Source organism: Sycon ciliatum, chromosome 2, assembly GCF_964019385.1.
Source record: "Sycon ciliatum chromosome 2, ocSycCili1.1, whole genome shotgun sequence".
Classification (NCBI taxonomy): domain Eukaryota; kingdom Metazoa; phylum Porifera; class Calcarea; order Leucosolenida; family Sycettidae; genus Sycon; species Sycon ciliatum.
This window is the reverse complement of record NC_088644.1, coordinates 467818-494036: the sequence shown is the minus strand read 5'-3', so window position 1 is coordinate 494036 and position 26219 is coordinate 467818. Positions and strand designations below refer to the sequence as shown.

Below are 26219 nucleotides of genomic sequence, written 5' to 3'. Positions count from 1 at the left end.
TTGATGGAGGAGGCAGTGTGAGAATGAGTGTGTGAGTTGTGGAGGAGGAAGTGTGAGAATGAGTGTGTGAGTTGATGGAGGAGGAAGTGTGAGAATGAGTGTGTGAGTTGATGGAGGAGCGGCAGTGTGAGAATGAGTGTGTGAGTTGATGCCAGATGGCCCGGAGGAGGCAGTGTGAGAATGAATGTGTGAGTTGATGGAGGTGGCAGTGTGAGAATGAGTGTGTGAGTTGATGGAGGTGGCAGTGTGAGAATGAGTGTGTGAGTTGATGCCAGATGGCCCGGAGGAGGCAGTGTGAGAATGAGTGTGTGAGTTGATGGAGGTGGCAGTGGTCAAGTCATGGACACTACATGGTGAATGACACCATGAATAAAGATGGCGTCAATGAAAAACCCAATGTCACACAGCATTGTTGGACAAGGAGCAAACTTCCATAGCTGGTCACTGTTTCGTTTGATGGGCTTGTTATATACAGTACCCTTACGGCTTACCTTAGTCGTGACAACAACGTTGAACCTCTTCATTATCAGCACTGATGTTGCTGGTGTCACTATTTTTGCGCTATTCAGGTACTGTGCATATTTGGGCTTATGTCCCTTTCGGCTTTGTTTGTCACTGATGATGGGCAAATGACACTGAGTGACGGAATCGGTTTCTAGGCCGTTTCTGCAGCTGTGTCCGTCGTTCGGCAGCGGAGAGTCACCATGGTCACAGCTGCTAGAGTCGAGGGCAATAGGGCTTGAAAGTGCTACGTCACTCCATAGCAATGGCATAGCAACAATTTGAAAAATTCGAAAACTGGATCCACCTGGATCCAGTTTTTGTATGGATCCAAGCACATTTCAAGCGGTCTCACTCACAGCAAGGTGATGTTGCCAGTGAAACTGACTGATTTGGCTAGTGGGGGCGGGGTGACAACTGGTGGCGAAGTAAAAGTTGCACCTGCATACGACATGAGTGGGTTGCTATGCACCCACATACTGAGGCAATAGCAAAGTCACACCTTAGTGGATCCAAAATAGAAATCTGATGTCAATTTACTACTCCCAGGCCGTTTTTGACGTCATCACTTTCAAGCCCTAAAAGTCCAGGTCGGTATAAATACTTGCTCTCGATTACACATGTGTAACGGTATGCTTTGTTTTGCCGATCATGACACAGCCGGAGTGCACGGAGGAGGGCAGCACGATGTCGCACAATCATGTACATCATGTACACCAGCCCATACTGGGCCAGAGCCTGACTTTTCTTCTTCTCGGCCATCACCCTGCATGGTCTGCTGTGCACCCAACTCCTCACGACCTCAGTAGACCTCTCTTCAAAGTATTGTAAGTACATCATTGTACCGACTCAGTAGTCAGTACTAACTGTAGCACGGCGTTGCTTCGCAAAACCATGGTGACCGTGGTTACACTATTTAATAATCCCAAGAGCAGGGAGTCATTTTACAATTATACTCTTGGTAATACTAATACCAATCCTTTTGCTGTTCATCCAACATGACGTATCTAATATTGACTGAGTACGAGGTCAATATAGGAAATAAAAGCCGAGTAAAAGACCGAGGCGAAGCCGAGGTCTTTTACGAGGTTTTTATTTCCTATACTGACCAAGTACGAAGTCAATATTAGATTTATCACGACAAACAGTCCAGTCCTCATGAATCCCGGTTTTATGATTGCACAACCGTTGCACCACTACCTACTCATGCAGTGACAATGCTGCACTAGGCACCGTTCAACTGCGCAACCCCTAAGCAGTCAAATATAAGCAGTCAATATAGCCCTAACTAAGCCTAAGGAGTGAAATATGCAGGAATATTTGACTGCTTAGGTATAGCGAAAATCAATGGGAGTCAATACTAAGGGAGTGATAAATGATGTTATCACTCCCTTAGTATTGGCTCACATAGATTTTTGCCATACCTAAGCAGTCAAATATTCCTGCATATTTCACTCCTTAGGGCTATATTGACCGCTTATATTGACTCCTTTTTAGCGATTGAACACATTCTTTGGTCAGTCGTGATAAATCTAATATTGACTTCGTACTTGGTCAGCATAGGAAAAAAAAGACCTCGTAAAAGACCTCGGCTTCGCCTCGGTCTTTTACTCGGCTTTTATTTCCTATTGACCTCGTACTCAGTCAATATTAGATACTTAGTATATTATTACTTCCTCCGTTAACAAAAACTTCGTGATGGATTTTGATGGATATGAAAACGCTCAGAACAGGTCAAGAACAGTTTGTATCGACTGCAAATTACTGGACGACGGTGATTCAGCCTATGTACAGCGCTTTTACAAGAGAAACTGTTGGCGGAATGAGCAGAGAGTTCAGTTTGCGTCGCTTTCGCTCGATTCATTTTTGAACTGCGTCGCTGTCGTCATCTGCTGCACGCGAGTCGTCATCTGCTGTACGCGAGTCGTCATCTCTCTCTCGAGTCGTTGTTCAGCTCGTTTCAGCCTTGCCTCGGCTTCTTTGATCACACTCGGCTTGATGTCGCCGCCGTTCAAGTAAGTTTGCTTTCAAGCTGCGTGATCCGCCGCGATGGCGATTACTCGTTTCCACCAGGGAGTCGTCAAAAATATTTCACGACTCCCTGGTTTCATCTTCGCTCTCCAGAACTCCGCGAAACGAGGAGTAAAGGCACAGCTAAACTGATTCCATTTTCTCTAATGGATACCAGCACTGAACGGCAGCGGCTAGCAAGTCCACTCGACTTTCTTTAGCCACGAGACTCGCATCTGACTGCAGACTTCTGAAAGAATGCATGGTCATCATCAGCATTCGAATCTGGGCTTTGCGCAGGTTGAACAAGAACTAACGTGTTACTTCAGTTCAGAATTATTTTCATGGAGCCGTGCGATCGGAGCAGCTCCTTGTTCACTCGCTCATTGTGTGGGCTCGCTGCTCCGTTTTATCGCTCTCTATCACTCTCCAACGTACTCAGTCTGTCCCTCCAGGAAATCGCGATTCCACGGATGCAACAAATTTCGCGATTTTCGCCCAAACCCGCGATTTTCAGCAAAATCCGCGATTTCCCGCGTTTTTTGTTGTTCTCTGCACTATATCTCACTTTTTTTATGCACTTTTCACGCAGTGCTTTCCATGATCCTGTAGGTTATTAATTTTGTATAGTACGACTCGGACTACTCCCGAGTAGATATACGATGCAACAAATTTCGTGATTTGGCCCAAATCCGCAATTTTCTGTAAATAATTCCGCGAATTCCTGGCAAGTTCTGCATCATTCCGCACTTTTCGTCGCATTTTTTGTTGCTTTCTGCCGCAATTTCTTGCGCAAGTTTTCGAGAGTTTTTTCCGCAAATTCCCGCAGGGACAGCTCAGTGCTAAAGTGGTAGAGAGGCCAAGCAGCGCAATATCCCCTCGGAGAAGCGGCATTTCAGTTTCGCTCGCCATGACTGTCATCACCTATGTTTCCACAGCGCAACCATCGATTCCGCTCGACTTGTTGTGAAAGGTCGCTTTCCTTGCATCGTACCTCTGTCATGGCATGCCAGGGAAGGCCAAGAAAGTGATTGTGACTCATTTCACGGCAGTTTGTGCCCAAATCAGCCCCTCAAAATTCCATCACGAAGTTTTTGTTAACGGAGGAAGTAGATATGTGTGTACATGTACAATAATTTTAGCTGTGGTGGTACGAGTTCAGACAGTAAGCAACTGGTAGACGAATGAGACTGGGCCTGCACTGGCAGTCTGGCACCAACTTCAGTCAGAATGACAGGGAGCAGACTAGACTGTAGAGGCTAGAGTAGAGCAACAGTTCCCAGTGTTTCGATCCAGTGTGTCCTCCGCCTGCAACATTCTGCCATCGTAAAAACAATAGTTGTACTACATGACTTTACTCCCTGGTCACAAAAGTCCAACAGTCACTTTACTTTTGGAGATGCATACATTCTACAATGTCAATGACGTCATGTTGTTGGTTGACAGCATGTTACAAGGTGGAGGACACCGTGTTCGGAAACAGTGACCTTTCTACAACCATCCACGGTTGGTAGAGCCCCGGTCTTGCGACCATCTGAACCGTATGGGTGTTAGCCCCGGTTCTGTCACTCCTTATTCTAGGGAAGTCGTCTTAGACTTCTTGTTGTTGTACCGCCAGTCGTGTATTCTTTGTTCGCCCCTGGATGTCTTCCTGATACTCAGTCCTCATAAACTTAGTAGCTTTTGTTCTGAATTGTTCGTCTTTCTTCTCTAGCCGGGGCTAACACCCATACGGTTCAGATGGTCGCAAGACAGGGGCTCTACCAACCGTGGATGGTTGTAGAAAGGTCACTGTTTTCTGAAGATACGAGTACCGATACATGTACAATCATGCAAGTAGTTAGTTGCAACATAAAGCTGTTGTACTGAGGACGTGTTTTACACCACAGTATGCCACAGTCAATGCATGAAAAGTTGAAAACGTGTTCCGTGTTCTGGTCTGAAGCTGCTGCTGTTCACTGTTGCATGTACTATGTGTACGTACCCACACATAAGCGCATGATTGTACAGACAGTACATGTGTGCATAAGAGGCGTTTTCAGTGCTTTTCACACTTGCAGTGTACTGAGTCTGTACTCCCCATACTAGTACATGGCTGGGTATGTGGTATTGTGTGAACGTGAAACAGAAACCGTCTGGGAGAGCAGCGAGTTCAATAGTGGTCGCGCTGGGTTTAGCCGAAAGCGGGGCACGAAATTAATTAGCCGACTAGCGTACACCCAGAGCGGATGGTGGTTTCGCCTATTGTAATGTCGACCTTCCGTATTTGCTAGTGTTTGCTTACTGAAGCAAGCCATGGCAGGTCACATGAAACTATGCATGGCTGAATGATGGTGTGAACGCTGTGCACAGTGTACCATGTATTAGCTATCGTGTCATACAAGCTTCAGCCCAAGTGTGAGGCGACTACTAATCAGACTATATCACATATCCACACATCAACAACAGTTGAAATGCAGTAATCAGCAAGAGTCTGGGGCAGTCAATTCGTCAATGTCAGTGCTTTGAGAATTACATGCACATGTACACTGTATGCAGACCCCACTGCTACACACCCCGCACAGATCAGGATAAGGTGTGAACAGGCACATGTGTGATGTATTGCCGGCACGCGGTCGTCTCTACACCGAGCCGCTGTTAACGTATTGTTTCCACATTTTGTGCGTACACGGCAACAGAAGGACTGGTATCGCCCCATGGCAGTGTGGGCATGCTGTGAGTGTTGCGTTGTGATCGTGTACAACTGGGGATAGCGGTGAGGAAGGGGAGAGAGAGGGAGAAAGAGAGGGAGCACACAACAACACAGGTTGGCAAAGATCACACTCTGTCGATGCCAACCACTTCCTTCTCAACCGACTCTGGTTTCGGGTAGAATTCGTGTACGAAACGCAGTCTTACATAGTCACACGATAACGCAGTCTTACTAGCACATGTACACGATATTCTTTGCTCTAGCATCCACTGCAGTCATTCACATGTACATGTAGTTGTTTAGGAAGGTAAATAAACCACTGCAGACACACTTGCATCTATACACGCAAACCCTAGGATCATGCAAACTATACTCTTACTTAGGCAGTGTGAAGTGATAGAGGTAGTCTTCACGTGGCAGTCCCCTCACCCTCCCCAACGCACATAAACAATGCACGTGTAGTGTAGACCAACAGACACGATCCCAAGCAGTATCGGGTAGGATAATGGACCCACTCGCCAGAAGTGGTAACGGGCTGCTTATTATCATGCCACTGGAACGAGCCAGCATTTTGTCTTCGGTATTTTCCTTGAGAAGAGCGCGTGGCAACCGAGTCTTTGCGCGATACCTTGTCGCAATGTAGGCGAGAAACCCTTGCAAGCACCTAGGAGAGGAAGCAAATCTTATCCTAGGGTATCTTGCCGAGATAGGGTATTCCGTTCCCGGCCAAACAGTACGTTAGGGTAACGCCCTAGGCACCGTGCACTAGTCTGGTTTGCTGCAGTGTACTGAATGGCATGCTTAGAGAGAGGTGTTTCAATTTAGTGCGATTTGAACCGACCTGTGATCGTCTTTCATTTCAATCTGCTTGGCTTAGCTTAGCTGGCGAGAGAGCTATGTCTGACTTAGCTGCAGCGATCCGCCAACGTGCAAATAGTCTATGTACCGCCCCAGTCAGTTGTGAGAAGCCTGTTGGTGAGAGTCAGACGGTCACCAACCTTTCATCGCCTAGAGTCGACAACAGGACGTGTGACTGTCCAGAAAGAAGAGTGCTTGGCCGCACGAGTCAGCAAATGGAACAGGAGTTCCAGCAGTGCGGGAAACTTACCACCTCTGAGCCTCAGGACTGTAGTAGGACTTCTACTCACGAAGAGAACGAAGTTTCATATCACGACATCTACTTGTCCACTGAAGCCAACCCTGTCTGCAAACTGAGCAAGGATAATGATTGCTACAAGCTGACGTCAACCAAAAGCTGGCCTAGCTATGACAATGGCCACATTCCGAATCACTCTGATATCTGTGCTTCACTAGAGCAGGCCTTGATATCATCTTCTAATTCCTCTCAAGATTCATCAGTTTTAACAGAGCCGCCATCTTCCTCATCCTCAGTGTCCTCATCGTTAGCGTGTGGCAAGCTAGAGCCGCATGCACATCAAGGATCTCAAGTTACATGTACTACACGATCACTTCCCCGAGAAGGTATTAGCACCAGCACTGTGACTGCTCCTGGCACTGTGACTGCTCCTGGCACTGCTGCTGGTACTGCTACTGGTACTGCTGGTACTGCTACAGATACTGGTGCTGGCACTGGTGCTGGCACTGCTGCTGGTGCTGCTTCTGGTACTGCTGTTGGTGCTCCTGGTTCAAATACTTCTGCTACTGCCGGTGTTGCAAATAGCAGTGGTAGAATGGGTGGAAACAAGGAGAAGACGAACAACGGTCGGAGAGGAGGTACACCATCCGAATGGCAGTCAGACGGACCGAGTCAGAAACATCATCACAAGTCCTCAACACCAACCACCGCAACCTCCTCTGTTCAAGCTGATGCAGGAGGCGCTGTTATCAGCGAACTGCATCATGCAATGCACGGACCGTTCTATCCACCACCCGTTCTGTCCAAGATGAAGGCAACACAGCAAGCAACATCTAGTGGCAGCAGTATTGTGGGGTCCAAAGCGTCCAAAGTATCAGCAGCCGCGCTAGCACACCAGCATGGAAGACTGATGGCCGACAGACGCTTTGCACGCAGGTAAGTGAGAACATTGGTTGGGTCACTCTGTGACTATGGTGTTTGCCTTTCTGAGAAGAATTGACACTGCTATCAGCCAGGAAATGGACTTAATTCTCATTCCATTATCCTGATGAAAAACTATGGTCCTGATGTTGGCTTGTTGTTACACAGGTAATATCAAAAGAAAAGAGCCCTGCGAAGAGGCAGAGTGTGTCTGTTCCTCGCCAAAAATGGTGGCCTATACGTTGATTCGAAATAGTGACTTTCAAAAGTGGGATTTTCTGAGAAGGCATATCAGAGCCAAGGCAAGAGCTCCAGGAGCTCTACCAAACTTAAGAATTTGATGGTGCAGTTAGCGGCTTCCTATCATAAAATCACACGTATGAACATTGAAACACTTCAGCAGACGGTTTGGTTATCATCTGCCACAGTTTGCATGGCAAAATATTAATACCACTGGAGAGCTCCGGCTCTACTTGGACCCGGAAATACCTGGAATGTCTAGCAATGCCAGAGAGACGAACTTGGAGGACACGAAAAAGGATTGTACTGGTGGTGTATCTGTTCCGATAGTGATGGCCCAGACGTGACAGGCCATCCCCTGAGGCAAGGTGGTGAGCTCAGAGGTAGATGGGGTGCGAGTCTTCAGAGGATTTCTGGAATACGCACGGGTTGATCATTATTACCAACGCAAATTGATGTTTTCAACACAACGTGTTGAGCAAATGTGTGCCTGGGTGCGTGCCTGATCTAGTTTTAGTTTTAATTTTATTCCAAGCTATACATGTCTGGGGTAGCCAATGATCACTTTGCGTGGCGATTGCAGGGTTTTATAGCCAACCACGGCTAGCAAGGAAAAGAGTACAAGTAAGAAGTCGAAGAGAAAAGGAAAAGAAGAAAAAGAAGCAGAATATGAACTAAAATTGTGGTCTAAAGCAAGGCGTTCCTGCTATACCCTGGCAAAGTCTTACTTGAAGGTGATAAAATGCCAGAAAACCTTTTGATCTGGTAGGATGTTGGACGAAGGTCGAATCAACTTGAAAAATGTGCCTATTGCTGCAAGAGCTCCTGGAAAGCATCACACGCTGACCATGATTGGGTACATTGATGAACAGAAGAGTCAGGCAATGGGGACAACACGGAAGAGGCATCAGAGCAACAGCACTGCGACATTGGGGAACAATGTTGATGACCCTATTCGGGCATCGGTAGGCGGTCCATTCTGGTACCGTGGCCAGAATTGTTGCCTTGAGGTACTAGTACTTCACTCCTCTCCTCCTCCAGTGACCTTGGTCACTTGGTGACACTGCGCATGCATCAGACATCCATGTACACAACAGTCGGTATGTCATACCGAGGTAGCTCTCTTGCTACTGTGTAATAGTGACATGTACCCAGCTAATGTCTCTGCTTCGTTCAGGGAATTCCGAATAGGAAGTCTGTTTTACCACCCGCTCTTTTCTTTACTTTTAAAAGCGATTATTTGTAACATGGAAATTTGTTCCTTGGCTCACCACCCGAGTTCTTTTAAGAAAGCTATTATTCGTTTTCTGCTGCCCCCGGTTATTGCTTTTATTAGTATTATTATTTTCTTTGCCTTCGCTTTCTTGTTATTGGACAACTTACCCGTTAGAATCTGCGAAGTAAAATAGACAACAACAACAACATATGAACACGGTGCTCGTGTACGTGTATACATGTAGAAGGGTATTCGGGTATCTCCACGGCTCACAATTATAAGTATGTACCCCATCATTATGACGTCACATTTTTTGGTGCACCTAGCTCCCTGACCAGGCAGGCACAGTGGGTTGGTCAAAGACCATGATTGAGATACGAGAGGTACCTGGTTCAAGTCCTGCCTGGGAGCGGTTTTTCCAGCCGTGCTGCTACCCACAGTCAGCTGGAAACTTGTGGCCAGGCACAAGGGGTACATGGATGCAGCTAATGGGGTCGTTTTCGGCACTTGTGCCAGTGGTTGTGAGACTTATCCACTCACCCCCACCGTTAGGCGCTGCATCTGCCGCTAGGGTTTATCGGGTGTTAGCGGCGTCGTGAGTTCCCTTCGGGAACGGACACGATAATTTACTTTTTTTTAGCTCCCTGACATGACCTGTCCCTGTAGATATTGAATACTAATGTTGTACATGTACTGGCAGCAGAGCCTACACACACAAGTACACACGTATACAGCTTACAGAATGTTTTCTGGTACATGTACATAATTATATTATGTTGTGTATTCAGTCATACATTTCCCGGTACATCTGTACATGTACAAATATACATGCATGATGTGGTGTCCTTCAAAGTACAACTACAAGTATATGTACGCTGTACATGATGTATGTTCATGGCGCTGAGTTTGATCTTGGTCAAGTTGGCGATGTGGGTGGTAAGGCTAGGTTCATTCACCATCTGCCTATGGCAGGGTCAGTTCTCATGCAGGGGAATATCTTCCGGCTATGTTCCTTCCGTCCTTTATGGCATGCGGCTATACTTGCACCCAACAGTGTGCAACGGTGTCTATATTGGTGGGCACCCGCCCACACCCATCGTGCTGTGTATGGCCTGTGTGTTGGCAGAGTCGAGGCATGTCGCCTGGCTTCTTACCCGCTACATCCGCTGTATCCGCAATTATCCCACATTATTGAATAATTTGTGCTAATTGCCCGCAATTGATTGCAGATTGGTGTGGATTGCGGCGATGCATGTACTGCATTGAGTAATTGCCCGCATTTTGTAATTAGACATCTCCCGCATTGATTTCATTGATTTGTCCATCAAGCCAGCAGACGTGTCCATAGGAGCTGCTGGCGACACCAGCATAATGCCCTAACTTCTCTACTCAGAGAGACGGCGTAGGAATAATTATTGTGCATTTCCAATTAAGCTAACCTGTTCTGTGTGTGTGTGCCGTGTTTCAGTCCGACTTTTAAAATATTGATAAAAACAAGTGTATGCATCATCACACAGTGGACGTGTTCTGCACTGTGCTGTGCGTGTGGTGTAGTGTATCACTATCAGGTCGCACAGAACATCCTGGGATCCTGGGATCCCGGGAGTACATCATGCCTGGGACATAACATGATGTACTACTGGTACATGTGCATGTACATGTGCTCCCGGAGCCTGAGCTCATGAGGTCTCCTGAGCTGAGGCAAATGAACTGTTACTTTGTCCAGTCCCGTCTCGTACCATAATAATAATAATAACTTTATTTAACCATAGTAGAGGTCTGCACTCTGCAGCCTGTATACTGTATTATGATTGTGTAATGTCGTTACGTCATTCACAAACGTGGGGTGGATTGAATATTTCTACTTCGAAATACATATACAACCTGTACATGTCTCTTTATGCTGAGATCTACATGTATTTTGGTCGTTAGGCTTACAGAGCTATGTCACGTGATACCCATTTCCATGCGGGCGAATGTATGGATAGGAGAAACATTGGCTGTGGCCTTCAGCGCATTGAAACATTGTCCTTGATCACCAGTAAGTCAGTGGTATCCTCTTCAGGTTTCTGATCAGGCATACTGTAGTATAGGGTGTAGATGCGAAGCTGGACATGTCTTCTGAGGGATAGTTTGCTCCAGTGAGGCTCGATTCATTCTTTAACCACTTTCCTCACAGTTGAGATGATTCGTGTCTGGATGCCAGTCAACCGAAGTTCTGTTCGAATGAGACCTGTTCTGAACGCAAGTGAATGATGGACTGACGGTGTGGAACGATTAGATTGGTTCAATCATCATCGTGCGCGGAGTGATACCACAATGTACTTGCTTGTGCAGCTAGCCTGCGATCACGGGTTCCATTATGTACATGTGTTCTTGTGTTCAGTGACTGAAATAGTGGCAGTGGGACGATATACGTGCGAAAATGTGAGAGAGCAATGACGTGTTTTGGATCATTGGATGTGTTGCATGGTTACCTGGGCCTATAACCCGTCTTCTGTCATCGTTATGGGTACACACGTACCCAGCAGAAGGGTTCCACAATTTCACACGTACCAAGTTATATGGTTGCACACGCATAGAGACTAAGCTTTGAGTGAGTACATGACATGACTGTGGATCAGATCTACTGTACTATGGTGCAGTCAGTCATCAGACAGAGGAGATCTAGCGAAGAAGTGGCTCAGGAGCTTTGCTAATCTGCTGGGCTACATAACAGGATTGTACAGTGATGGATGCCAATGCCACACATTTGGTCATTCCAGCTCTATGATCGGCGCCAGCAGAGAGGGAATCGAGGAGATGCCGAGTAGATTAGTTCCCCGTCGGTTACTCAAGTCGTGTATTTCTACATGAATGCGTTACCGAACTCATGTTGTTGCGTATCACTTACATAACAATTCATGTACGATTATTCCCAGCTTGATGAGACACCAACCGTTATGGACTAACTGCGGAGTGACACAGCCAACATGCATGATATTATAGCCAGCTAGCGATGGGTACTGAGTGGATTAGCGGAGAAAGTCATGCAGAAAGGACCGGGGAATCTTAGTATCATACATGTAAAAGAGTGTTCGCCACGGTGCTAGAAACTCGTGCCGGCATTAGAACACGCGTCTTACTGCCGATATCCAATGTATACTTACACGACGTGTGGCTTTCACTTTCGATTCCCCCCCCCCCCTTGTGAATGGACCGCACTCATTATACTGTACACAATAGCGTTGGATGTCGCTGCCAATGGTTTGTGGGGCAGTCGTTTTGAGCGTACACTTATTGATATACGGGTTTTTAATCCTCACTCACGCTCAAATCGATCTGCACCACATACTATTGTGTATCAGCGACATGAAAAAGAAAAGAGAAGGCACTATGAGGAGCGGGTGAGGCAGGTTGAGCAAGCCTCCTTTGTTCCGGCGGTCATGTCAGCCAGTGGCGGAATGGGTCCAACATCAACAGCACTGTACAAACGAATTGCTCATCTGTTGGCGGAGAAGAGGGGTGAGCATTACTCTCATGTTATGGCATTTGTTAGATGCAGGATTTCCTTCAGCCTTCTGAAATCCTGTATCATGTGCATTCGCGGTTGTAGGCGTTTAAATTTTGGTTTGAAATTTGCACCCTCCTGCGGAGCCCACGCTGCTTTGGCAGTGGCGGAGGCTCGCTTGCCGACGTAACCGTCGGAGATCATCATGAACAATGGACTGACTAATTATTCACTTGTCCTGTCTTTATAAATAACATGTTATTGCATATGTTCTTGGTTTAGTTTTTGGCCTTTTTCGTGCTTTGGAGTTGATAACATTTTCCTCACTATCATTGCAAGTGCAGTGAAACCTGTAAAAAAAAAAAAAAAAAAAAAAAAAAACACAATAGCGTTGTGGGGAATTTGTAGGCTGCCGAAATCGGTGTCCATTGCCTCGGGTAATGGCAACAAAACCTGTACTGTACACTGGACCAATGGGATGTTTGCCAGCCGCGAGCTAGTATTGTCCCTTTCTCAACAACCGTTCAACTGTCCAGGTTTGGTCGCGCCCTTGCATGCATACGGTATGGAGCGGTTGCACCGTTTCATTCTCTCAGATTAGCAGCTGACTATTCAGAGATAGATGTCACCAGTGCGTGTGCATGTGCATATGAGGGTTTGTACCCACATAACGATACAATGACACAATTACCATCATCACTAACTTAACACGACAGGCTGCGCATGTTGCCATTGAGAAGCCATCTGCTCGTCAATTGGAGCAGCAGTTGCCTTTCAACGCTCTCCTTTCAGCTCTCAGTCACACCGATTACTGGGTATTACTATTAGTGAGCGTTCTTAGCTGCCACACCACTCCACTGGACAATATACTCTCACACAGCCTCAACGGCTTCAGTGATATTATTTCTGGTATGTCAGCGATATGTTCACACACTGACGGGGTACTGATGGCAATGATGGGACGATGCGGGTCTAGTTGTCGGTATCGACGTGTCTGAGAGAACCCCAGGATCTCGGGAGTTGTTGGCACAACACAGCGTCACAGTTCAGACGATAGCTCTCTTGTTGCAGTGATTTACCTATTCAAGGCTATTGTTGGGCTGTTGTCAGTGTTCTGTTGTCTGTACACAGCTGGTACATGTATTGTATTACACAGTCATACACTTATGGATATCTATTGGTAACGACAAACCCATGGGATCATGTACACTTGGTAACGGTGTCTACAAGTACAAGTGTGTACATGCCTGTGCACATTGTACATGCCTGTGCACATTGTACATGCCTGTGCACATTCTTGCTACATGTAGATCGCCATGTTTAGCATGAGTACTACTTCAAAATACATGTACATCATAGTACATGCTGCATACCAACGAACTCTGGTGGCTATGTCGGCCCCCGACTTCACCCACACACGCCACTAATGTTCGATATGGCGGCGAATTATTTTTTTAACTGCGTCCTCGCGAGCGCCATAGAGAAAAGAGGGTCGACTCGATCTTGACAATCCTCACTCCAGTCCATACCACAAGAGCTCAAAGCCGCTGAAAATGAATATGTGATGAGCGGAAAAACAGCCCCTGTGCGGGGCGCTAACGCGCTGCCACCGATTGTACCTTGACTACCAACATGACATGACATACCTAATTCTTTCCTCTGTCTCCTGATTCTGGCTTCTCTTGCATGGCTTATACGATTCTTTGGCGTTTCAGCTTGGCTTTATTTTTTCCCTTGCCATGCCTTACATTGCCCATCTACCCATAAACGTACATGTACTTCGAAGTACTGTTTCAGCTCAGCGTTGAGTTACACTGTTTCAGCTCAGCGTTGAGTTATACTGAGTCTGTTTCAGCTCCATAGCTATCTTACATGTGGTTAAACCACTCAAATACCTAGCTGGACTTGATCGGCTCGAGTTGCCAGTAGCTAGCGAGCACTATTAGTAGTATTAATCGCTAACCGCTTGTTTACCCGACTGGCGGTACAATGTACATGTCCATATCATGGAAGGTTCACCTCCGACCAGTACAGTGTTTGAACGGGGTACTGATAGTGCGGTGTGCAGTAGGGGAGTAGGGGTGGAAGTGTGATATTACCGGCCGTTTGACCATGCTTCATTTGCTACTGCCGCGTCACGACCATTTAAGACGATTGCCCAAGTTCAGCAAGCATGCAGAGTGCTGGTCGTGGATGATTGTACAGTGAAGTCTACATTGTACAACCATGTACAGTCAACACAATCCTGCTATTGGCTACTGCCCTGGCTAGACACCCATGGCATGGCATGCTGCAGGCTGGAGACAGAGGAACCATCAGTGATTACACCTTGCTGAGAGGGTACGCCTGAAGGGCGGATCTGGTCATTGCTACGCAAAATCCCTGCCGCCATACAGCGGCAAGACAGCTTAGCGGACGCTGACCAGACAGTCATTGCTCCACTAGATGCTATGTGGTTGCGTGTTTCTTGCACTGGATGGGGCTGGCGTGGATGCGACGTGTGCACTCAGTTTTAGTCGAGAACGGCGAAGAGCATAGAAAGCTTGAGGGCAAAGTATCTCCGGGCATTCCTGTTTGAGAAGAGAGCAGGTGACAGTTAAACTGGCCCATGCTGAACCTTTGGTTGGAGGAGAAGTTGATTGAAAACACCTCCTGCACTCACACGACTTGGCCGTTAGCTTTGCCCGTCGGCGCTAGCCAGAGGACTAAATGTTGCTGGGAAATATCACCAATGACTGAGGGACTGAGGGTACGGATGTCATGAAACTGACTTCTGCTATTTCCTTCCTCCATTTCCTACTGACCCTAACGCGTTGTTGCTGCGTCTGCTCAAGGCGATATCATTAACCCAGATTCTACTTGATTTTGTGATGTGTATTGTGTGTCTTCAGGAGCTCCTCTGAATATCGCTCGTATCCTGAGTCAGACTTTTCAGTGGAAAGTGATCGCGGCAGCAAAGCAGCGTGCATTCGTCCTAAAGCGACCTCCTCATCTTCATCAACAACAGCATCATCGAGACACTCTTCATCTGAAAACACAATGTCACTTCTACAAACGCTAGGCACCACGTCAGCAGGATGTTTCCTTCACATTGTGACCATAGTCATTTCCATAATAGCCTTGCTTGTGGCTGCCCTAACAGCGTCCAAGAACAACACTCCACCTCTAATGTCCGACCCTGAAGGTGAGGCACTACTAGTACTAATACGGACTAGAATACATGTAGGTGCATGAACATGTAATTGTAGATCTATCAAACTGTGCACCGTACTTTCGAACGCTTACTCTACTGAAGAGCATGTACGTACAGGTTTTGCACGTGTGTAAGAAACTTCATGACCATGCGTGGTGTAACCAGCATACACGTACAGTACATCAGCAATGCAGAAAGACTTCAACTAGTGATGTCTCTACTTTCACTTTCAAAGCAAGACGTCGGGGTCGATGGAATACGGATTTCAAAAACATGCGCATCATTCTTACATGCTCCAGGCGCGTTTGCGTGGTGAGCGCGCGCGTGTGTGCGCAGGTGTATGTGTCTGTTCTCGCGTATGTGTGCGCGTAAGGGGAAAGGAGTCACCACTAAGGGTTCAGTCACTCTACCGACACTGACACCCTCTCGATCCGGCTCGTATCTATGATCACTGCAACTTGACCAGCAGTGACTGACTAACTGACTGAGACTGACTATCTGACTGCGCTGCTGAAATTGACCGAGACTGACAGTATAGCGGTGCATACTAATATAGACACCCATGTACCCTCTTCATTGAGACATGTGTGACACAACCTGGGATGAACCCATGTACCCTCTTCATTGAGACATGTGTGACACAACCTGGGATGAACAAAATAACAACTGACGTGCTACTTGAATAATAATTAGTAATACAACACGCTGCTGAGCGTCACACAAGGTCCTGTCCGTAGATAGCCAGCATCTGGTGATGTACAGGGATGTGTAGGCAGAATGAAGCGTATGTGCAACACACACCCTTCCACTATGGTGCGACTTAATCACCGCCATTTGTTCATGTTCAGGGTCAGGCCTTTCATGACGGATATTTTTATTGTGACATTTGCATGACTAGCAGCTTCTGTCTGGCACATACATGTACATGTACATATACATAGCCAATGATTATGTGGACTTGTACATTGTACATGTAGTTGTAGTTAGTACTGTCTGGTGTTTGTCTTGATAGCTTTATCAACAGTTTATGCATGAAAGTATAGTTGACTGAAATGCTGAGCAAGTTACTAAACAGTCAGACAGTTCTTTACCCTTACCTCCCCTGTACAGTCATGTACAAGTACAAGTAGTACATGTATGTGGAATTCGTGTAATGTAATCTATTTTGAATTATGATGTAATCATCCCGAAATGGGATAGCGTCTGGTTTCATCCGCCAAGTTAATTAGACAAATTTAATGCAATTATTCGTATCTTCCTGTAGTGGTTAAGGTTACACACGAGTTTCCGGAAGCACGTATGCACGCCAAAAGCACACATGGGTATTCTACAGCACTTCAGAAAAGATTCTAATGAAGACTGTGCTGACATCTTCCACACTTGAGCATTGAGGCTTGGACAACGTTACATCCTTGATCAGACTCAGAGTAACTTGATTCTGCATGGCAGTTAGCTGTACATCGTCATTGACGTTATCATCAAGACAAGAGCCAAGCAGAAAGCTATCAGTCCATCCAGGTCGTCGTCGCAGTGATTCCACGGCATGGGTCCCCATGTCCCCATGACTATGTGTCAGGTTTGTGTGAAATCCCGTCCGCCATTTCTTGTCGCATTGCGCAGGTCTAGAGGTACGTACATGTACAGTCGCTAGTCTAGTGATGTACTGTCTGTCACTTCAACGGAATGTTTGTACATACAGTGTCAGTACTGGGTACGGGTGTGGATCATTGCCATTACCATTGGATGGGGCGCATCGCCAGCGAGCCGCGGCTGGGGAATAGGAAAAACATGTGCGAAACCTGGCACTGCGGAAGTGGCACATCAACCTCATTGAGTCATGAGGCAAAGAGATACCGTGGACTATGCAGAACATGTGAGTCATGACGTAAAACATGAAACCCGGGGATGCATTGCACTGCTTGCCCTCACGCCTCAGGCTGAAAAACTCACTTTTGCCATGAACCGCCTGAAGAAGAGGTAGCCTGCCTGCAAGAGAATTCCTCCATCTTGTAGTTTGAGGCATCCTGATCTGGTATGTCCGTGGGGCATTTCCTGGCGGTGGACAGTATTCTACTTCCACTTCCAGTCTTCCTTTACGCCTTGTGTTCCCTGGCAATAGCAATGACAATGTGCAGGTGGCTAATGACTGTACATGCACACCTACTACTACTCTACTAGCTGACATCTATGCACTACCATGATCCGTAGCGAGTTGCACACAGACTTGAACCACCTTCACTCTACCGTTATCAACTGCTCATTAGCTTAGAATAGTTGATCTAGTTTTCTAGTTGGTGCGGCTCTAGGCTAGTGTGACTTGTGCCCGAGGGCATATCGCTTTATAATAGGTAATAACTAGTAATAAGTACTAATAACTGTGTTCATCACGGCGTAGTTAGTGTGGGTGATCGCCGCCCAAATGGCCTTTTTGTCCGCATGACGTTAAAACGTCATCCGCACTTGTAGTAGCCCCCAAATATATTGCTGACATTGAACTCTGCTTCATCGCTACTAGTAACTAATATTCCAACTGAAGTACATGTATATCCCAAAGACATAGTGGATTACTACTAGAGAGCCATTGCTGGTTATGGCCAATGTGATGATTGCAACAGGGGCAAGGAAAGTAGCGGCCAAAATATTAATTGGCCGACTTCATGAGGGAGAAGGTGTAGCAGTGTTATGAGCATGCAATGAAATCGAAGTTACTTTCGCACCTCACTACCTGGCCTGGATGTGGCAAGCCACGTTGAAGATAATTTTGTTTTGGTTTTACTGGCACTGTTCCTGTATGAGCTAATTTCTATCCTGGCTCGAGTACATCACTGTTACTCTAACAACATGTACTTGCATGTACATGTACATGCAAGAGTATACATGTACATGTATAAGCCCCCATAATACTGTTATTACTACATGTACATGTATATACCGGCGCATGTATTTTAAGGGGTTCATAAGACGATACTGATGATGCCCTCCTGCAGTCCTGGGTGAAACTTTGGAAACAATCGCTGTACGTGGTGCAGCCAGTGACGAGTATTCGTGTGTTGCATGCATATTGGATATTCGTGTGCTGCATGCCGATTGGATCACAGACGGTTTTGGTGGCGTGGTTTAGAAGAGATCATTGTTTGTTGTGGAGCCTCGGTACCTCAGTATACTGAAAAAAGTTCTTTCATGCTTTTCATCCGCCTAGCGCCTATACATGTAGTATAGCAAACCTTTCTCACGTGACAGTACAATGTATACGACAGTAACATGTATACAATAGCCTATAGACAGTATAGTATCTACCCCAAATACATGTACATGATGTCATGTAGACCTGAGCCAATACTGAAACTGCAGTGTAATACACTGATCAGTGTACATGTAGAATTTCTGAATGTGTTCTACTGACTTAGACAATCTAACATTCAGCTAATGTTTCTGTTGTGATTCCTACACTGCTACAGGTGCTCTACAAGCTGGACTGCTGACTACTGCCCCACCACTATCCGTGAGTAGCATACTACAATGTACACAGTCACTGTACCAGACTGAGCTACAATTACATACAGCATACTGTCCATAGTCACAGTGCAGCACTCAACCTCAGGACTGATCTTTTGTTTGTTTGTTTGTTTGTTTATTTACGGATTCTCCAGAGGTAAATGGATACCTATCATGGGAGTCTCACCAAACCAATAAAATAATGAAAATAAAATCTACTGCATGTGTCTCTCGTAGTTTCGGTATGACTGGAACAGAGGCCCAGTGACTTGCACTTCGACTTTGGTGTGTAGCAGCAGGCATGATTTGAGAGACATTGGAGATCTGTAACATGACATTATAATCATGACAATTAAGTGTACTAGAGTTTAGACAAGCCACGCCCAAGCCACAGTCTCAGTGAGATTGTAACTAACAGACCTCCAGTCCAGAGGGCGGAGGATCAAAGATTGCACAGATCGGCAGAGGACAACTAAATCCAAGCTAGATCTTCATGCATTTTGATCTACAGACTACACCAGTCCCGTTCGGACTTCCATCCATGTATCCATGGTGAAATGTCCGACTGGCGTGACCATGATAACCGCACAAATTTCTACTTCGCCGGCTTCGGAGTAAATCGGGTTACGTCAACCATGGTCAACGATCACAGATCTGACATGTCGACCTTCAACATGGACTTGGTGATGATTATTTCATTCAAAACAGCAAAATCAGTTTTGCCCACGATTGGGTGCGATGAGGAAATACGTGGCTATCGAGGAATCAGGACGGATTGAATAAGCGAACTTTCCCTGCTAGGATTGTGTTTGGACATGCGTTTGGTCGCCATATTGCTTTGCAACTTAGTTGCAAGTTGTTTGGGCGTTTGTACATTTCCACACCTCGCTCCTAGCGACGATGCTCTGGGAATTGTGAACGTTGTCACAGCCTATCATGCAGATCCGACTGGCAAATCGGATAGTACAGAGCAATTGCAAGCTGCCATCGACTACGCTAGAGAGACCAGGTTGACCGTGTATGTCCCAATCGGTACCTATGTAGTCACCGAGTCATTGAACTGCTCTGAGCACAACTCGGGACGATTCAAACCCGTTGTTATCGTTGGCGAGAAGCCTGCTGGAAGACTCTCTGGACGCATTAGCAGCGCTGTGAAACGACCCGAGATTGTTTTGCCAGCCAGCACTCCAGGTTTTACCAATCCGAAATGGCCTAGGTACGTTGTCCATTATTTCGAGAATGATGCACTACCGCCCTCAAACAGCACATCTCGGATCAACACCCATGATGACGTCATCCAGGCCGGCAATGGACACGATGACGCTAGCAAGAAGAAAGGTCATTTCAGGACCAACGTGAACTTCAATCAAGTATTCCAAGGTGTGAATATTCGTGTCGGTGCTGGTAACCACGGAGCTATCGGCATTCGATTGAGAGGAGCACAGGGTTCATCGATTGAAGATTGCACTATCGACATGGGACCGGATGGGTTCATTGGTGCTGAGGGTGCGTCGGGATCTGGAGGCAGTCACAAGGGTGTGACTGTTATCGGAGGCCGGTACGGTCTTGATTTCCGTTTTGCACAGCCAGCACCAACCGTAACAACTGTACATCTTATCAATCAGACTTGCAGCGCTATGATCTATGCTGGGCACGAGACGCTTACAGCAGTCGGTGTCCACGTTGAGTCCTATGTTAGTCATGACCCTAGTGCATCCAAATTAGGACTCATCGCATCCGTACCCGCCGAATATGGTGATGTGCGTATGCCATGGCTACCAGTGCATGGACCCTGTGCGATACCCGTACTATGGCCAGTGATACAAGCACCGAATCCACTGTTCGACGGACAAATGAGCATTATAGACAGTATTATTGAAACGAATCAGAAGAGCAAATCTGCAATCACCACGGCACGTGATCTTTACCTGAGAAACGTGTTTGTACGTGGCGTGAACAACTTGGCTGAGTTCCGCCGGGGGAATTACAGTGGTCCACACGATATCCTTGCGAATCCCACTACGTCAGCACAGAATTGGACGCACATCGATGAAGCCGCCATTGCCATCCAGCCTCCGCACGGTGACGTCGTTGTGAATGGTAGCAAAGTAGATCTGCAGTATCAGAGCAGGGTCTGGTGGAATGACAGAGTGGATGCACAGAACCTCACAAAGCTGGAGAAAATATCTGCTCCACCACCTGACAACCTGACAATACAGCATCTCTACGATGAACTGGAATTTCCGAGTTTTCAATCAGCAAACGCAGTCAGTGTTATCATGCCTCCATACAACGTCATTCCTGATGGACAACATGATGTAACTGCAATGATTCAAAAAGCAATTGATGACAATGAAATTGTTCTTCTGCCGAAGGGTTACTATCGTGTCAGCTCCACGCTCAAGTTGCGTTCAAACACGAAACTGGTTGGAATTGGTCGGACGTTCACGCTCATCGTCATACCGAAAGACGGCATCAGTTCATCCACTGGCCAAACTCAGCCAATCATTGAGACCCCAGTCGGCATAGGAAGTGTAGTGATTGCCTACATGACGGTGACATCATGGCATGACATCAACAATACGTACGCACTGCTCTGGCAAACGTACGGTGTTGGCTGCTACTATCGTCAAGGGTTCCTCTTTACGTCCTACTACACAGCAGATCCAGACAAGATCTACTTATCGGATCCAGACCTGTGGCCAGCGGGAGCCCCTAGGCCTGAAGTACAGACCAACACAACACAACCACTAATCGTTATCACCGGCGGGGGGCAATTCTATGATCTGGAGAATGAAGATTGCATTGGGGAAAGTCCCTCTTACCGACACCTACTCATCACCAATTCCACGCAGGGTTTGCGGTTCTACCAGCTAAACATGGAACATGGCCGTGGCGATGCCAATACGGAAGTCATCAATTCCAAGAACGTTCAGATTTACGGTCTGAAAAGTGAAGGTAACTTTGTTGCGCTGTGGATACGGAACAGTGTTGGAGTCAGTCTCTATGGTTACGGAGGCAACGCAGCCGCATTTCCACTTGCGCAGAAATACCCACCCGGATACACGCAATTGACGCCATCTTTGTTTCGCGTCGACAACAACCAGGACTTGCGACTGTGTAACCTGCGCGACACATCTAGAGTGAGCGGTGGGAACCAGACATTCTTTGCTGGTCAAGGATACGACCCACACCATTGGGTGATGGTGTACGATGTGCACAACGATCAATATACACCTCCTATGGTTCGCCCTGTGCTCTTCTATCAGACATGATTATGACATAACATCTTATCCAGGCCGCCACTCCCTTCAAAGTTTGAACTCTTCTTCCATTGGTACGGCTCATTCTGTTCCTGGCGGCAGCTCTGTCAATGTTTTGCTGCTATTCTACATGCTTAAAATAATCAATGGTATCCAGACACCTTTATCTCTTGTGTAGCTTTAGTTGTACCTGCAATAGTTCATTGCAGGCCAGTCTGCGTGTCTGCACTGGTGTTGTCCGAGAACATTTTCACAACTGTGAGCATCACCGCGAATTCAATGTGTAATGGCTGGCACAGTGTAATGACTCTGTCGTCTTCACAGAGTGCACAATGCATTGTCTTCTGTCTGTGGTGGACCAATGTGCTCTAAAGCGGCCTGAGTATTACAACTAGTTCAGTTTGGCGTGCAGCAAAAGAAAGGTATCCACTGACTTGAAGTGCTGCAGAGTGCAATGTGAGCACTCGTGTGGTCGAATTTTGCCGGGTATTGTGGAGTTGGTGAATGGCTTGCACCACTGGTCATTGTAAAGTACATGTATGCACCAAGCATACACCACTGAGGCATCTGTCTGTGCCTATTTCCCCTTCCTTTTTTCTATGAGTATGGTATTGTGCCTGTTGCATGACGTCATCACGACTCATTCATTTCCTATTGTGACGTGTATTGTATTGTGTGGTTGTACAGCAACGCGTTGCAACATTAGAAAGTCAAGTGCAGCAGCTGCAGCAGCCATCAGCACCTGGTCAACCGGGGGCCAACTCTGACTTTCAACGAAGAGTAAGAGCATACAAAGTCCTTGTCTATACTTCCTTGGATTCTAACGAAATTAATCGGTATTCATGTCAGTGTAACCTTGGTTCTTGATGCGCTGACGTTGGAACTCCTAGCATGGGTGACCCGGTCAATTTTTTCCCTTTGGCATTTTCTGGCACTGCCCCACACTAGTTATCATGGTAACAAATGCTATTTCCTAGAGTTTGGTGACCATTTGCACTTGCGACTGATTTGCCTGCATTGTACTGTGAATACGGTTCCATACACTCAATACAGGAAAACCTGGTGTAAGCGATATCTGCTTTTAGCGACCACCTGCTCTTAGTGACAGTTTTCCGTGCATGGACAGTTCTACACTGTGGCTGTGGGACCTGATTCTAAAGACCACTGGGCTTTAACGACCGCTTTTCCTTGCACCGTGCCGTGGTCGCCTTTAAACCAGGTTTTACTGTACAAGCATTCCCATGGCTAGACTACTGTATGTGTCTCAATGCCGGTATGATTATTGCTGTATGTTTTCCTGTGTAGTTACAAACATTGGAGATGAAACTGGCTGGAAAGCAGCCACAACAAGGTCAACAGGTTAGTACATGCACAATCTCGTATATCTACAAGCCATACACGTACTTGGAGCAGTAAGATTATTTAAAAAATTATACTTGAAAGTAAGAATATAAAAATACTTCTGTTCAAGTGCATTGTACGTTGCATTGTACATTGCGGAGAATTTTCTTTAACTGTACATGTGCGGCATTGGGGAGTACATACACTGTACACTGCGGAAGGCAAGATGCCTAGATTCATTGTACTTCAAAGTACATCATTGCATACTGAGTTGCAAGCCAAAGCTACTAGCAACCGGTAATCAAGGTGATTATCTATAGTCGGTACATGAAACACATTGTGGAGTTGGACTCAGTACATTGTGGAGTTGGACTCAGTACATTGTAGAGTTGGGCTCAGTGCATTGTGGAGTTGGGCTCAGTACATTGTGGAGTTGGGCTCAGTACATACACATGTACCGCATTCCTCTTTGTCACGACTACAATCATTATGTGTTCTCTTTTTTCTGTTCTTGTCTGTGGAATACTGAACAGGATCAACCACTCTCTGGACCTGGATCAACGTTCATTCGATGGGGGCGTCGATCGTGCACTAGCCAGCCTCCAGGTCCTCCACCCGTTGGGCCAGGAGGAGGGCTAGGCCAGCCGCCACCACAACGCGGCCCCAGCCAACCAGGCAGAGGAACGACATTGCAGCTGGTGTACGAAGGTGTTGTCGGTGGTGCTATGCACAACCAACCAGGGAGCGGATCAAACCTGGTTTGCTTACCTCTCCGACCCAGCTGGGGAAACTTTAGCGATCTTCATGAAGGTGGAGGTAGAATATCCGGCGCGGAGTATCGGCTTGGCCACGCTGAAGGTAGCTTTAATGTCTTTGAGAATACTCAGCTATCAGGTCGGCTGAATTTGCAGAAGGTCCCCTGTGCCATTTGCCACGTACCGAGAGTCTCCTCAGTGCTAATGATTCCTGCAAGTCTGACGTGTCCTATTGGTTGGAGCCGTCAGTACCATGGTTACATGATGAGCGAGCGGTCCGAACACCAACGCTCAGAATTCGTCTGTGTTGACCACCAAGCTGAGTCCTCGCCTCATTACCGTCAAACACTCGGTGTTCAAAGTGAAGGACTGACACTCTATCCGGTGGAGGCACATTGCGGTGCACTACCTTGTGGTCCGTATGTTTCACATCGAGAGATGACCTGTGTAGTTTGTGCCAGGTGAACTCAAGCAACTGTTCAAATCCCCGGATACCATTTAGTCACAAGTACATCGGCAACGGTTGTGTTCATCCTGCTACATCTCAGTATAGTACAGTACTGCTTGAAAACCATAGCCGTGTGTGTGTGTGTGCGTGTGTGTAAGTGTGTGTGTTTGATGTTTGGAACCGGCGGCCTTGCTCGTGGACTGGTGCTGCACACTAGTATCACATAGCCGTAATGTACTATAGCTTCAGCTAATCCAGCGTGTGTACCTGCAGGACCCGGTGAAAGAATTGAATTCGAGATGAAGGCTGGAGATAGATACACATGCTTTTCAGTGGAGTGTACATTGTACATGTATTGGTGAATGTGTGCCAGTGACAGTCATCTCATTGTACATACCAGGATGCTACTTGATTTTTGATAAATAACACACCATGCTAACTAATGGCTTCGCGCCGGGACTAACTTAATATATCGTCCTGAATTTGCAGGCTGAGAATTACTATTTTATTCATCAGTTGTGACTTTATTATTATTATTATTATTATTATTAGACACAATCTCATAGCATGTGACAAGCATAGCTAATGCAGGGACAGAATCCCCTGAGACAAGGGCGTTGTACATGTACTTGAAATACATAATATTATTGTAATTTTGTGCATGCTTTACAAGACCGGCGTAGAGAATTTAAGATCCGGCACGCTATGATCTGCATAGTGATGTTTACCGGCGCTGATTTCTTTTTGCCTACACTCAGAAATATGACTGTATACTTTGAAATACACAATCTCCCGAATGGATGTACATGTAGTTGAGTCCAAATTTGTGTACACGTGCATTTCAGTTATACATGTATGTTTACTTCAAGCCTTCAACCAGTCACAAGTAATTAGTTCCATTGAGAGATCAATTGTCAGTGGGCATATCCGATTGGCAATTGTGTCAATGGATGATGCATGGTTTGTTCCTAGGTTTTATAAGTAACCGTCTTTACCGTGCGACCATGGCGATATCTGGCCTTACCTGCTGGAGTGGCTTGCACTGCGAGTTCCTAAGGTCAATCGTCACCATGGTTGCATCCACCATTCTGTTGCAAAGTAACAGTTAGTAGCAAAGTTAGCTTGCAGAGTATTATAATGTCCTTATCCAAGGTTAAACCCGTCGAATTCTTTTTTATCCAAGGTTACCAGCAGAGTATTATAATGTCCTTATCCAAGGCTACCAGAACTTCGACCATGATCACCGTATGGTATGTTTGTGTGGCATTCCCTCCTACTTGTAGTCTCAGTACATAGGCGCTACATGATGTAGTGTGACCCAGTGTTGGCAGTGCGCTGAGTGCGGGTCAGTGTGGACATGTCCCCCCCCCCCCCGGCCCCCCCCCCCCCCCTCCCCGGACTGCATGACTGTAAAGGGCACTTTTATGCATGATTGTACTGTTCTACAACTTCTGAACTACCTACTAAAGACCCAAGGCAACGCATGTTGAACATTCTAATCCCGGAGTACGAGTGATCATGGTAATACTTGGATATGGTCCATTATCTGATTATGGTC

At 46.5% G+C, this 26219-nt stretch overlaps 1 protein-coding gene across 2 annotated transcripts; it reads left to right on the top strand.

Annotated features, from left to right (window-relative positions):
- Window positions 1-5954: 5954 nt before the first annotated feature.
- Window positions 5955-25255, top strand: LOC135808163 (serine-rich adhesin for platelets-like). Of its 2 annotated transcripts, XM_065321315.1 has the most exons (6): window positions 5955-7235; window positions 15058-15350; window positions 18818-18861; window positions 22805-22897; window positions 23423-23476; window positions 23992-25255. In XM_065321315.1, the coding sequence occupies exons 1-6, from the start codon at window positions 6001-6003 to the stop codon at window positions 24676-24678; spliced, it is 2406 nt and encodes an 801-aa protein (XP_065177387.1). In that variant the 5' UTR covers window positions 5955-6000; the 3' UTR covers window positions 24679-25255. The 2 variants fall into 2 exon arrangements, 1 of the variants encoding a protein (XP_065177387.1); XR_010552058.1 differs by lacking the exons at window positions 5955-7235; window positions 15058-15350; window positions 18818-18861; window positions 23992-25255 and adding an exon at window positions 19482-22191 and having other exon boundaries at window positions 23423-23467.
- The last annotated feature ends 964 nt before the right edge of the window (window positions 25256-26219 follow it).

Excerpts from the sequence above, each read along its gene's own strand:
- LOC135808163 (XM_065321315.1), top strand. The coding sequence starts at position 6,001 with ATGCTTAGAGAGAGGTGTTTCAATTTAGTGCGATTTGAACCGACCTGT. Across the intron at positions 18,862-22,804 it reads CTACTGCCCCACCACTATCC|CAACGCGTTGCAACATTAGA; the intron begins GTGAGTAGCATA and ends GTGGTTGTACAG. Across the intron at positions 23,477-23,991 it reads AGCCACAACAAGGTCAACAG|GATCAACCACTCTCTGGACC; the intron begins GTTAGTACATGC and ends AATACTGAACAG.